The sequence below is a fragment of the Prionailurus bengalensis genome, chromosome D1 (assembly GCF_016509475.1).
Source record: "Prionailurus bengalensis isolate Pbe53 chromosome D1, Fcat_Pben_1.1_paternal_pri, whole genome shotgun sequence".
Classification (NCBI taxonomy): Eukaryota; Metazoa; Chordata; class Mammalia; order Carnivora; family Felidae; genus Prionailurus; species Prionailurus bengalensis.
The window spans coordinates 106,984,912-106,998,350 of NC_057346.1; the positions used below are offsets into that span (position 1 = coordinate 106,984,912).

Below are 13,439 nucleotides of genomic sequence, written 5' to 3' on the forward strand. Positions count from 1 at the left end.
CTGTGACTCTTGATCTCAGCGTTGAGTTTGAGCTCCACATTGGGCATAGAGTTTACTTAAAAACAAATAAAGTCGGGGCACCTAGGTGGCTCAGTTGGTTAAGCGTCCGACTTCAGCTCAGGTCATGATCTCACAGTCTGTGAGTTCGAGCCCCGCGTCGGGCTCTGTGCTGACAGCTCAGAGCCTGGAGCCTGCTTCGGATTCTGTGTCTCCCTCTCTCTCTGCCCCTCCCCTGCTCATGCTCTGTCTCTCTCTGTCTCAAAAATAAATAAAAATATTAAAAAAACAAAGTCAAAATCCAACGCAAAGGACTGAAATGGTGACTTTTGTGAAGCTAAGCTTGGCCAAAAATGTCCAGTGATTGAAGAGGCAATAGACGGCAAGTGAAACCATACACTTATAAAATTGCCAGTCAAGAAAAGAATTGAAATCCTAAATTAGAAATATATATCTCTAAAGCTGGAGAGCAAAGGGTGGTTGAAAACTTAAGTCAGCTTATAGCTCAAAAACAAAGAACTCCTCTGGGTGAAACTTTTAATAGGTGGGGCCTGGCCCATACCCTCCTCAAATGAGGCTGATTTGGGCTCAGTAGAAGGCAGCGTTATCCAACAACTAGGGCTGTCCGATAATAGACTAGGTTTCCTTTGGGGATGGCAAGTTCTTTTTAAAGGTTATTTAAGTAATCTCTACACCCAAGGTGGGCCTTGAACTCACAACCCGGAGATCAAGAGTCACAAGCTCTACCGATTGAGCCAGACAGGTGCCCCGAGTTCTTTTTCAAGCAGGGGTGTCACAACCGGCAAAAGGAGGATCCATTGTTGGACCAGAAGTTAGATGAGCTCACCTGTGGTTCCTTGAATCCGTGGTCGAGACCATGGAGAGGAGTGGAAATGAGAAAATTCTCTATTGGTCCCACCTCTACAGACCGGCAGAAACTGTTCCTGGCGTCCAGCAGATAAAGTGAGACAAAAGACAACCGTGGCCTTTTGTGTTGGCTGCTGTTGAACATCTTGCAGATTCCTAATTGCCATCACCAATGAAAAATGCATCTCATGCTGGGAACTGAAAGCAAATACTCCCTCTTGAGGAGAATCTCACCAAGTAACAGATCCTTTTTTAGTTAGGTAGAACACATGGCTGAGATAGTAACAATGGTTTATGTTCTCAAGACTGTCTGGAGAAGGTCTGTACATTATATACACATGCAGACACAGATATTATGCCTTGCTTTTAGGAAATGATGTTCTGAGACAGCTGATTTTTTTCTCTATGTCTCTCCATATATAATCATATGTGTATAATTTTTATATAATTCACATGCCATAAAATGTACCCTTTTAAAGGCAACTCATTGTTTTCAGGCATTTTGATTTGATATTGTTTTAGGAAAGACTTTGGAAAAGGTGCTCCACTTAGAGTAACTTACGGGGTGTGCATGTAGATCTTGCATTGTTACAACAAGGAGCCAAGGTAGGAATGTATTTGCACAAATAAAATTAGCCCCCTGGAAGACAAACTAAGAAGTTATTCCAACACAAGGAAAGTGAAAGGCATAGAATTCATCCAGCCATGAAAACGTTAAGCATCAACGTTTGCGTCCCCGAATGCCCCAGAGAAGGAGCTTTTCTTTGGCCAAACCTCCTTCTTCTAACTCAAAAACAGTAGCTTGCTCGCAAGAGCAAGTGCTGGATATGACAGAAATCCAAAAAGAAAAGAAATTCAGAAAATTTACCCATTTTCATCTTTTCCTAAATTTTCCTTCCTGCTTTTTTGCATTCAGTTGCTTATGTGCAGAACAGAGGAGGGTTTTTCGGGAGCCCTCTTACACCATGGCCCTACTCTTCATACACACCGGGGTAGGCCCTTCTCTTACATTCCCAGAACTCCCAGAACCCACATCAACACCCCAGGCTCCTTATTTCTTTGCTGTCTTTACTGCCAGTAACGAACTGCCTGTGTGACCCCAGCTGAGTAATCTGACTTCTCTAGGCTGTCCTCGTGCTTTCTAGGTGAGGGAGTTGGACCAGAGGAATAAGATTCTCTCTCCGGAGTATCTTGCTTTTAGTTTTTCCCAAGTGCCCATCCTGTCCATACCACAGGCCCTCCACCTGCCCCACAAGCCCACCACCCTGGAGCTTCGTGCTTTCTGCCTTTCAGTTCCCCATCTTCAGAGACCTCGATTCATAGTATGACACACAGGCAAGAATTCCAAGTAATGGATACAGTATTTGTTGTTGAAACAGTCAGCCAAAGACTTTCTATGTTGGAAGTAGAGGTAAAGTGGTAAGGGAGCAAAGCCAAACACTTAAGAGGACAAAAGAGAAAACTAGCTCTTGGTTAACTGTCTTCAACCATGTTCTAACTCAGCGCCGTGTGCATGGCATTTGAAGCCATGACTCAAATTCTGCTTGCCCCTTAACTTGCCCTGTGACCTTGAACAAGTTAACTTTGATTTTTGAGTCTCAAGTCGGGGTGCCTGGGTGGCTCAGTCAATTAAGCGTCCAACTTCTGCTCAGGGCATGATCTTGTGGTCCTTGAGTTCGAGCCCCACATTGGGCTCTGTGCTGACAGTTCTGAGCCTAGAGCCTGCTTCAGATTTGTGTCTCCCTCTCTCTCTGTCCCTCCCCCCCCACAAAATAGACAAATATTGAGTCCTAAGTGTCCTTGTCTGTGGAAGAAGGGAGGCGGGGGAGGGGGTGCTAACACCTCGTAAAATTGTTGACAACTGAGTATTTTTATGAAGTCCTCAATACAGCCCAGGACACAGGAGCTCAACTACAATAACCCATCATCCTGTAAGAGTCCCTAATTAGCACACTTCTCCTAAGTCAAGTCTATGTTGTCCTTTGCGCATCTCACTTTTTCCCCCAGAAGCATCCTGACTCCTACCCCAGGTACAGATATCAGATTCCTAAAAGATCCACAGGAAAATTACGAAAGAAATCAGGAGGCATGCGGGTTTGGGGAATAAACCAGCCAACACCAGTTCAAAGAGATACTTTCACTGCTAGCTTTATGGTCCGGGATGCAGGGTGAGAAGTGATTACACCTCAGCAAAATTCCCAGTGCCCTTGGAGAAGGGCTCATTGAGTCGCAATGCCCCATAAAGTCCTGCTGCCTGGCTGGGGAAAGGAAAAGTGGGAGGAATCCTAAGCCCAGGGCACAACGTTCCTTCTGCTCCCTGCACAACCCACCCCTCACAGGGGAAGTGAGAGGCTTCCAACCTGTGCTGCCCCCTGATGATGGCAAGAGCAGGCCTAGCCTCAGCTCCTGCTGATGTCAGTTTTTGGGGCCAAGTACAAAATCTTTGGGTGGCCCTCCACCACCGCCGTCCTGTCTGTCTGCTGTGGGGGAGCCATGCAGGGGCTGCACCCCCAGAAGGGGGCCAGCCTCTGGATCCGGTTTGCTGCGTTTGGCCAGGTCCTCATTGTGAGCCTTGCGGATGTGGCGGTATAGGTCCCCTGACTGTGTGTAGCTGCGCAGGCAGTAGCGGCACTCATAGGGTCGCTCGCGTGTGTGCACGGTGGCGTGGCGCCGGAGTGTGTAAGAACAAGAGAAGGTCTTCCCACATGTCTTGCAAGTGGGCACATCCTCCGTGAAAACTCCAAAACTTCCCGGGGTTGCTTCATACTCAGAAGGCAGGTAAAGTGGCTCATGCAGGGCCGGGGGGGCGGGCAGGGGTGAGGTCACCAGTCCTCGGTGATACTGCCCTGGACCTGGCAGCAAATGGTAGGGCAGATGAGGATCCGGGGGCAGGAAGTGGTCACTTGGTCCCACCTCCTCCAGTCCTGCCCTGGGCTCCTCAAAAGCCTCTGGCTGAGGGGGCTGTGCGCCAAACATGGCTCCTCCAGGAGGGAAGAACCCCTCAGGACCCTGAGGCGTTTCCTCTGAGGCGTCAGGCTCCTCATCCGAAATCACAATAGCTTCCACTTTCACCTGGACCAGCTCAGCTTCGGCTGGTGCCGGAGCCTGGGATGGAGCTGGGGCTGGGGTTGGGGCTGGAGCTGGAGGATAGAAGCCTTGCAATGGCGCTCCAGCACCCCTTGGTTCCACCATCCTCAGACTCTCGGTACCCACATCAAGGGGAGCCAGCGGCTCCACTGAAACTGCTGGAAGGCCAGAAGAGAAGTAGTTTGCAGGAATGGTCTCTGTGGAGCTACTAGGGCTGGCAAGGGAGACATCAGCCACTGGTGGAGGGGGGGGGCGTAGATGTGGCAGGTCAACCTCCACGCCAGGCTGTGTCGTGTCTGCCCCACCGGACACTGGTGGCTCATCTGGAGGACAGACAGTTGGTGAGGGAGCTGCAGGGCCCTTCCATTCCCCTTTGCCCCAGTGGCCTGATGTCTCAGCAGATGCCAGTGAAGGCTGGGGGCCGCGGGAGGGGTTGGACAAAAACTCCAAACTAGGGGGCTGTGAGTTGGTTTCCTCCTCCTTCTTGGTACTGTCTGCCTCTGCCAGGGCCCGGGCTTGCAGCCGCCGCTTACACACTTTAACGATGTCATTCATGTGCAAGTAGCTGGCAGCTGCCAGCACATCCTCCACGGGGGTATCCCCCCTCAGGGCCAGCTGGCCAGCATACATAAAATCCAGAAGCAGCCCAAAGGCTGGGGCTGTGACAATCTCATTGTGGATGCACACCAGATCCCTCTTGTCCAGTTCCCGCTCCTTGTAGAAAAGCTGGAAGAATGGGCTGCAGGAGGCCAGCACAGCCCGATGGGCCAAGAAATGGGTGCTACCCACCATTACGGTGCAGTCACAAAGGAAACCCTGGGACCGCTGCTCTCGGAGGCTCTGCAGCAGCTGCTGGCTGTGTTCTGGGAACTCCATAGCACCCCACGGATGGAAAAGGACCCTAGAAAGGTCCCCACCTTTCTTCTCCCTGGGAAGAAAGGACAGTAAGTTAGGGCAGGTAACCTCCCCAGCAACCTTAACGTCAATCCTGAGCTATCACTTGCCACTCCAAAGCCTCTGGCAACACCGTCCTGACCCCAAGACGCCCGCTGTAATCGCTACCCTTGTTTCTCCTAGGTCACACCCAGGGGGGGCTCCTTTTAGCCCCGCCCCCTCGGCCCAACCTTAGCAGCAGGCCCCGCCCCCGTTCGCAAAGGCACCGCCCCGGAAGTCCCGCCCCCTAACCAGCCTCCGCTTCCTCGATGCCCACCCGGCGGCTTCCAGCAGCTCCTCCAACTAGGAGTCTCTTTTGCTTCCAGGCCTTCCCGGGAGATGCCTCCACGCCCCACTCCAGGAACTCCCCTGAGCCTCTCTGTCTCTCGCATTCCAGGAGCTAAGAAGTCCTAGGGTGGGAACTAGCAGAGAAAGCTGATCCTTCACCCACCAGCGAGCAGCCACCGGCGAACTCCGCCCCTTCCCACCTTCTCAGTTTTAATTGGCTCAAATTTGCCTTCCCTCGGCACGGATTGGCTCATTGTCCACTGACCATCCCCCCGCTCTGACTGGCGTCTGCAAGTGGGTGCTGGTGGCCGTTGCTCAGGCAGCTAGGCTCAGGATTGGTTGGCGCTCCTGTCCTAAACTTTTCCTCTTCGTCCCGCCTTCTTTGCCTCAGAGACCTCTTGATTGGCTGAGCTTCTCCCATCTACCTGAGGCAACAGGAGGGCGGGGACCGGCTCCATGGAGATGAGCGCGACGCCCTCTGGGCGGGGCGAGAGGCCCGACACCCCGCTGAGTGTTGTGCTCAGGGAAATGGGGAAAGGGAGAACCAAGGAGCTGGTGTAGTACCCAGGGGGCCTGCCTCCTGACCGGGCTCTGCCATAACGGTGGGCATTAGCTACGTCTCTCCGAACTGCAGGTGTCTCTTGAAAGTCCCTTCTATCCTCAAAAAAATGATAAGATGCCTTTTTGCTCCACTACCCCCAATCTGATGGTTCCAGGCTCCTGGCTCAGTAATGATGGTGTCTGAGAACTGGCAGCTGCACCAATGCTTTCGTAAGATCCTTAGCCTGATCTCTAGTCAATTTACAATTAAGAGTAATTAGATTGCCTTTCTCTGTGTCTGGAGCAGCCTGGGAGGTGCTGATGGAAGGGAGGGAGTGGGCTCAAGGCCTTAAATTTTCCAGTACAGGAGAAAAAAGAGTGTGGTTTGTTTTGTTTTGTTTTGTTTTGTTTTGTTTTGTTTTGTTTTGTTTTGTTTTGTTTTGTTTTGTTTTGTTTTGTTAAGTAGGCTCTATGCCCCACGTAGGGCCTGAACTCAGGACACTGAGATCAAGAGTCGCATGCTCCACCAACTGAGCCAACCAGTTGTCCCCAAAGCGTGATTACTTCTGAAGAAATTTTTTGAGGGTACTTAGGCAACGAGAAGAAAGGGCTATAGGTTGGGAGGCAATGATACCTGCCTCTTCTCTGACTAGGGCAATGTGTTTACAGGGTTACCATGGTCACCACCACACTAAGCATCTTAACTTTGTTCTGTAGCTAAGCCCTCCAATGAGACAGAACCAGAATTAGGGACATTCATCAACCTTTCATCCTTGTACTAAAGACCTGTGGGCCATACTGGCCTCAGCTTGAGACCCCATCTTTTCAAGATACCCTTCCAAGCCATACAATATTGTATAGGAATTAAAACTAACATGAGCAACATTTTCATTTTATAAAAAATATCTATATTTTCAAAACCCAAAACATGCAGTAATAATAGTAACATTGTTTTATATTTTCCCAATTTTCTTTAATGTCTTGTGGACAGATGGATTCTCACATCTGCTTGTGTTTTCAAGCTATTATGAGATATTGTTTTGATTATGTGAAGAAAATTTGACCTCACACAAGTATGAATGCATGGAATTTCCATTGCCCGTGGTGAGGAGTTTGTATTTTATTCTGAGTGTAACGGGAAGCCATTGATGAGTTTTAAGCAGAGGAGTGTTCTGATATTCTAGTTTTCATTTATTTTCTCTTTTTTTTCATTTCTTTTCTCTTTTTTTTTCATTTCATTTCTTTCTTTCTTTTTTTTTTTTTTTAAATAGGCTTCACACCCAGCACAGAGCCCAGTGAGGGGCTTGAACCCACTACCGTTAGATCAAGATCTGAGCTGAGATAAAGAGTCAAATGCTCGGGGCACCTGGATGGCTCAGTTGGTTGGACGTCTGACCTTGGCTCAGGTCATGCTCTTGCACTCCGTGAGTTTGAGCCCCATGTCAGGGTCTGTGCTGACAGCTCAGAGCCTGGAGCCTGCTTCAGATTCTGTGTCTCCCTCTCTCTCTGCCCCTCCCCCACTCATGCCCTGTCTCTCTCTCTCTCTCTCTCTCTCTCTCTCTCTCTCTCTCTCTCTCTGTCTCTCTCCTTCAAAAATAAATAAACATTAATATATTTTTTTTAAAGTCAAATGCTTAATCAACCAAGCCACCCAGGTGCCCCATGATTCTAGTTTTTAGAGGCTTATCCTGGCTATTCTGTGAAGTAGGGGATCAAAGTGGGAGCAGGGAGGAAGATGAGGAAATGGTCCCATAGGTGATGATGATGGTGCCCTGACAAAGGTAGTGGTGGTGGAGAAATGCTGGGTCAACAGATTTTGCTAAAATGAGAGTAGGAAATTAAGGACAAGTAAAAAAGGAATGGGGGCACCGGGGTGACTCAGTCAGTTAAGTTTTGGACTCTTGATTTCGGCTCAGGTCTTGATCTCATGGTCGTGGGATCAAGTCCCCAGCTGAGCCCTTCATTGAGCCCCGCGTTGGGCTCCACACTGGGCATGGAGCCTACTTAAGATTTTCTTTCTCCCTCTCCCTCTGACTCTCTCCCCTGTTCACACACTCTGAAAGGAAGGAAGGAAGGAAGGAAGGAAGGAAGGAAGGAAGGAAGGAAGGAAGGAAGGAAGGAAGAAAAAGGAGACAAGGATAGCCAGAATTTTGGCATGAGCAATAGTGTGGTTGACAGAACCATTTGCCTGGAGGAGAGAGAGACAATGGGAAACCGAGAGTTCTGCTTCCTCTTAGCCAGTTAGACTTGTGAGCCTGAAGATCAGGGGTAATTTTGGGTCTGGAGATACATGTTTGGAATATCATCAACATACAGATGTTATTTAAAACCAAAGGACTAAAGGGATTATCCCTTGTATGGTAGAGGACTGGTAGAGTTACTAAGCAGTAAAGAACATAGGCTGGGAAGCTTAAGCAATCCTGTTTCTACAGGTTCAGAAGAGATCAAACTGAAGGTGAGTCAGAGTTTGGGCACAAAGACTGAATGCTTGTCACACTGGGGTATTGCCATGCATACTGGACCTAGATTTTCTTAAATTTTTTTTCTTAAGTAAGATATGCCTCGGGTGCCTGGGTGGCTGAGTCAGTTAAACATCTGATTCTTGATCTCAGCTCAGGTCTTGATCTCAGGGTTGTGGCACAGAAGGAAGAGCCCAGAACCTGGAAGAGGGGCAGCTGGGATGGATGATCCTTGCTTAGAGATTGCCCTCCAGCAGGACCTGGGTCTTGTGTTGGTTTTTAGGAAACAGGTGACAGACATCATCATCTCTAAAAAGAGATAGCAAAAGGTAACTGAAATAATCCTCCAATAGACTTTCTTTGTATGCCAAATCTCAATACAGCTGATTGTTCTCCATTGCTGTTTTCTCTATCTATTCTAGCTTATTTCTGATCTTGAAGCTTTGGAAGTAAAGGGATCAGGGCTTGGGGAAAATTCATCATGGCCAACCCATGCCTGGGGAGCTCAGAGAGATAGGAATAGGTTCATTGTGAGATGAGGTTCAATCAACCCATATTTTAAAACTCCAGTATTTGCAGAGTGCCATTTGGTGCTAGAGACTTCCTCACTGATGCAACATAGATATGTACATGGGTGCAGGGACAGACCAGGCACAGCCACTCGTTGCTGACAAAATCCAAAGGCAGATAAACTTGTGGTAGGGAAACCCACATCTGGGAAGTCAGTGGATTAGCATCTCAAAGACTATCTCCAAAGCATGGAAAACATTCCCATGTTTATAAGAGGAGAATTCAGGGCAAAGGTGGGTGGGTGGGTAGGCAGTGAAGATCAAGTCTTGGAGTCAGTCATGGGCGGGGTTTGGCTTGCTTGGGACACTACTTATTGCTTGAGGGGGGTAATTTTGGAGTCCTTCAAGGGATGCTTTGCCTTCAGGGTCTTTCCCTAGAGCCCAGAGACAAGCTGGCATGAAAAAGCCAACTGGAAAGTTTGAGGTCAAAATGGAGGCAGCCAATGCCATCTTTTATGGGTTCTAAGAAGGGGAGTGACATGATTAGACTTGATTTTTGAATACATCACTGTGGACAAATAAGCACATAAAAAGATGCTGAACATCTTTAGTCATTAGGGAAATAGAAATTAAAACCGCAGTGAGATACTACCACACAGTTACTAGAATAGCTAAATGAACAAAGCCTATTGACAATACCAAATGCTGGTGAGGATATCAGAGCAACTGGAATTCTTATACCTGCTTATGCAATTATGATTTAATATTTTACCATACCACGCAGACACAGTACGTCAAGAGCAATGATAATAGTAAACTGTGGTGAAATAATGAGGAAGAAGAGATGAGTTGTTTTTTTAAGATTCTATTTTTTTAATTTAATTTTTTTAAAGTAATCTGTATACCCAATATGGGGCTCAAACACGCAACCCTGCGATCAAGAGTCACATGTTCTACCAAATTAACCAGCCAGGCACCCCAGGAGGTGGTGAGCTTTAAGTATCTATTTCTTTTCTTTTCTTTTTTTTTTTTTACATTTATTTATTTATTTTTGAGAGACAGAGTACAAGTGGTGGATGGGCAGAGACAGAAGGAGACACAGAATCCGAAGCAGGCTCTAGGTTCTGAGCTGTCAGCACAGAGCCCGATGCGGGGCTCAAACTCACAAACCGCGAGATCATGACCTGAGCCAAAGTCAGGTGCTCAACCGACTGAGCCATCCAGGCGCCCCAGTATCTATTTGTTTTTAAAGAGGGTTAGGACCTCAACACCTGGGGTGGCTCAGTTGGTTAAGCATCTGACTCTGACTTAGGTCATGATCTCACAGTTTATGAGTTCAAGCTTGGAGCCAGCTTCAGATTCTGTGTCTCCCTCTCTCTCTCTCTGCCCCTCCGCCAGCTCACACTCTATCTCTCTCTCTCTCTGAAAAATAAACATTAAAAAAATAAATAAACAAAGAGGGTGAGGACCTTTTTTAAAGAAAAGTTTTTATTTAGGGGTGCCTGGGTGGCGCAGTCGGTTGAGTGTCTGACTTTTGATCTCGGCTCAGGTCATTGATGAAGTTTTGGGGTGATGGGGCGTTCATGGGGTCTGGAGCCGATGACCAAGAAAGAATTCTTGAAGATGTCTTTGGTGCAAAAATGGTGATGTTATTAAAGCATGGGGACAGGACCTGTGGGCAGGAAAAGGTGCACTGTAAGTGTCGGGGTGGGGGGGATCTTTTAAGGAGTTGGGGGAGATAAAGTCCAGAGGGAGTTTCCAAGGAGATTTTCACATACTAAAGACTTACTGAAGGCCTAGCTACTGTCAAGCTAAGGTTGTTTTTCTTTCTGGTAAAGCATTAACATTAAGCATTAACATTAAGACAGTAGGGAGTTCCTAGACTTTAGGCTGTTGATGGGATTGCCTTTTTCTGGTAAACTGGTGAAGACTCTTATCCAGTTTAACCATTTGTTTTTGTCCTTTCCTGTTTGGGGGTAGTCGGGAGTGTCCAAGGAATATCACCCATATCCCATGAGGAGGTGGGGGGGGGGTGCTGTTAGCCTGCACTTTGTCCTCAGCTTGCCCCATGCTCCTTTCTCAGTCATGATCTCACAGTTCATGAGTTCGAGCCCCATATCCAGCTCCGCACTGTCAGCGAGGAGCCTGCTTGGGATTCTCTCCCTCCCACCCCCGTCCCTCCCCTACGTACTCTCTTTCTAAAAAGTAAATAAATAAACTTAAAAATTAAAAAAAGTATTTATTTTGAGAGAGAGTACAAAGTGAGAGAGGGGCAGGAAGAGAGGGGAGGACAGAGAGAGAGAGAGAGGGAGAGAGAATCCCAAGCAGGCTCCACACCAATGCACGGTTTGAACTCACAAATCTCAAGATCGTGACCTAAGCCGAAGTCGGATGCTTAACCCACTGAGCCATCCAAGTGCCCCTAGTTTTAGTATCTGTTAAGAATTCTGACTCTGATTACAATGTGTTCCCCCCCACCCCAGCACACACACACACATATCAAGTAATTCTCAGACACGGGCTGAATGTCCTACAACTCAATTTAATTCTGAATCTATCTACTTGGCAATAGTATTGGGTTCCACAGGTTAAGAGCTCAGTCTTCTAAGAGTGCTCCCTCTCCCCCACCCCCAACTTTAGATGTCAATTGAAAGTCTAGGTTGTCACGCATGCTTCTCATCTACTAGCTATAGATTGGAGGTTATAAAGAACCCTTTGGTGCAGGTGGGTTGGAGAGATGCTGGTCCTTATCCCACCTAGTTGAAAAGTTAATCTCGCAGACAGCAGAGAGTGAGCAAAGTGATAGGGTTTATTGAGGGAAAGTACAAAGCTCTCAGGAGTGAGAGGGATGCCGACTGGGTTGCTGGGTATGATTTTTGTCTCTGACTTTTTATTGGGACTTTATCAGGAACTAGATAACAGTTTGTGAGACTCTATTCATGACACCTAGCATGGGCAGATCTGGAATGCTTTTATCCCTTTTTCCCCCAAACCTGCACACAGCTATAGCATCCCACCCGCATATGCAACCAGGGCACTGTGGACACCACCAGGAGTAGGAGGGCCAAGGGCCACTATGGTGAGCCTTGAAGTCTAGGGCGAGGGTCCCTTGGTGGAGCCCTCCCAGCTGCAATCAGCCTCTCTTAGGGTCCCTCATCTGGCCGTGCCTACTGTTAACTCTTTCCCTACTCACCTTTTTGGGTTTGGTTAATTTGCTAGAGTGATTCACAGAACTCAAAGACACATTTCACTTACTAGATTACTGGTTTATTATAAAAGGATGTATCACTCAGGAACAGCTAGGTGAAAACGCTGCACAGGGCAAGGTATGGAAAAGGTATGGGACTTCTATACTCTCTCTTAGAGTGCTACCTTCCCCATATCTCCAGGTGTTCACCAACCCAGAAGCTCTCAGGAACCCCCATCCTTTTCGGGTTTTAGGAGGCTTCATTATACGCGCGTGCGCGCGCGCGCACACACACACACACACACACACACACACACACACTGGATTAAATCATTGGCCATAGGCCGAAGATTCAACCTCCAGCCCCTCTTCCTTCCCTGGAGGTCAGGGGGTTGAGAGTTCCAACCCTCCAATCACGAGATTGGGTACCCCAGCAACCAGCCCCCTGTTATGAGGTGATTTTCAAATATCACCTCATTAACATAAACTTGGGTGTGATTGAAAAGGGTTTGTTATGAATATGGAGACACCTTCATCACTCTTACCCTTTAGGAAAAGGGTTTTAGGAGCTCTGCGCCAGGAACAGAGAAGACCACCTATGTTTTTCTTATTAGAAGTTACAGTATGACAGCTACCTTTGTTTTTTTTTCTAACTTTTTAAAAAGTTCATTTTGAGAGAGAGAGCACATGAGCATGAGTGGGGGAGGGGCAGATAGGGAGAGAGAAAGAATCCTAAGCAGGCTTCCCACTGTGGGTGTGGAGCCCGATATGGGGCTCAAACCCATGAACCCTGAGATCATGACCTGAGGCAAAATCAAGAATCAGATGCTGAACAGACTGAGCCACCCAGGCGTGCCATGTTTTCTTTTCTAACTTTTTATTTGAACAATGTCAAACACACAAAAGTAGTAAGAAAAATATAAGAAACCACTCTAACCCATCATCTGGCTTCAACAGTTATCAATATTTTGTCAAACTTGTTTCATCTATACCTCTGCCTTTGTTTCTTTTTTTAGTATAATTCAGTTGATTGTATGTTATCATAATAAACATCATTAATTTTTTTCATTAAATGTTTAATAAAGGCTGTATTTAAAAACTGGCTTGCAAGTTTTCTGAAATATTAACAATTGGCACCTGGCTGGCTCAGGCGGTAAAGCATGGGACTCAACCTTGGGGTTGTAAGTTCCAGCCCCATGTTGGGTATAGAGATTACTTAAAAAAAAAAAAGGGGGCGCCTGGGTGGCGCAGTCGGTTAAGCGTCCGACTTCAGCCAGGTCACGATCTCACGGTCCGTGAGTTCGAGCCCCGCGTCAGGCTCTGGGCTGATGGCTCAGAGCCTGGAGCCTGTTTCTGATTCTGTGTCTCCCTCTCTCTCTGCCCCTCCCCCGTTCATGCTCTGTCTCTCTCTGTCCCCAAAATAAATAAACGTTGAAAAAAAAAAAAGGCTCTTGCAGCTGTTTCCAGCACACTACTGTCCTTAGGGGTGGCTGGCTAGAAAATAGGAGAGAGGAGGAAGTCAGGACTGCTGAGGCCCATTCATATGCTTCCTTGCCTGACCATGGTCAATGG

The 13,439-nt window shown here is 47.6% G+C and overlaps 1 protein-coding gene across 1 annotated transcript; it reads right to left on the reverse strand.

Annotated features, from left to right (window-relative positions):
* Positions 1-2,996: 2,996 nt before the first annotated feature.
* On the reverse strand, positions 2,997-5,640 carry ZBTB3 (zinc finger and BTB domain containing 3). The gene is made up of 2 exons (XM_043581447.1): positions 5,162-5,640; positions 2,997-4,879 (listed from the first exon to the last, which is right to left on the reverse strand). Exon 2 carries the CDS (start codon positions 4,825-4,827, stop codon positions 3,280-3,282), a length of 1,548 nt encoding a protein of 515 aa, XP_043437382.1. The 5' UTR covers positions 4,828-4,879; positions 5,162-5,640; the 3' UTR covers positions 2,997-3,279.
* Between the last annotated feature and the right edge of the window lie 7,799 nt (positions 5,641-13,439).

Coding starts and splice junctions, on each gene's coding strand:
- ZBTB3 (XM_043581447.1), bottom strand. CDS start 4,827: ATGGAGTTCCCAGAACACAGCCAGCAGCTGCTGCAGAGCCTCCGAGAG.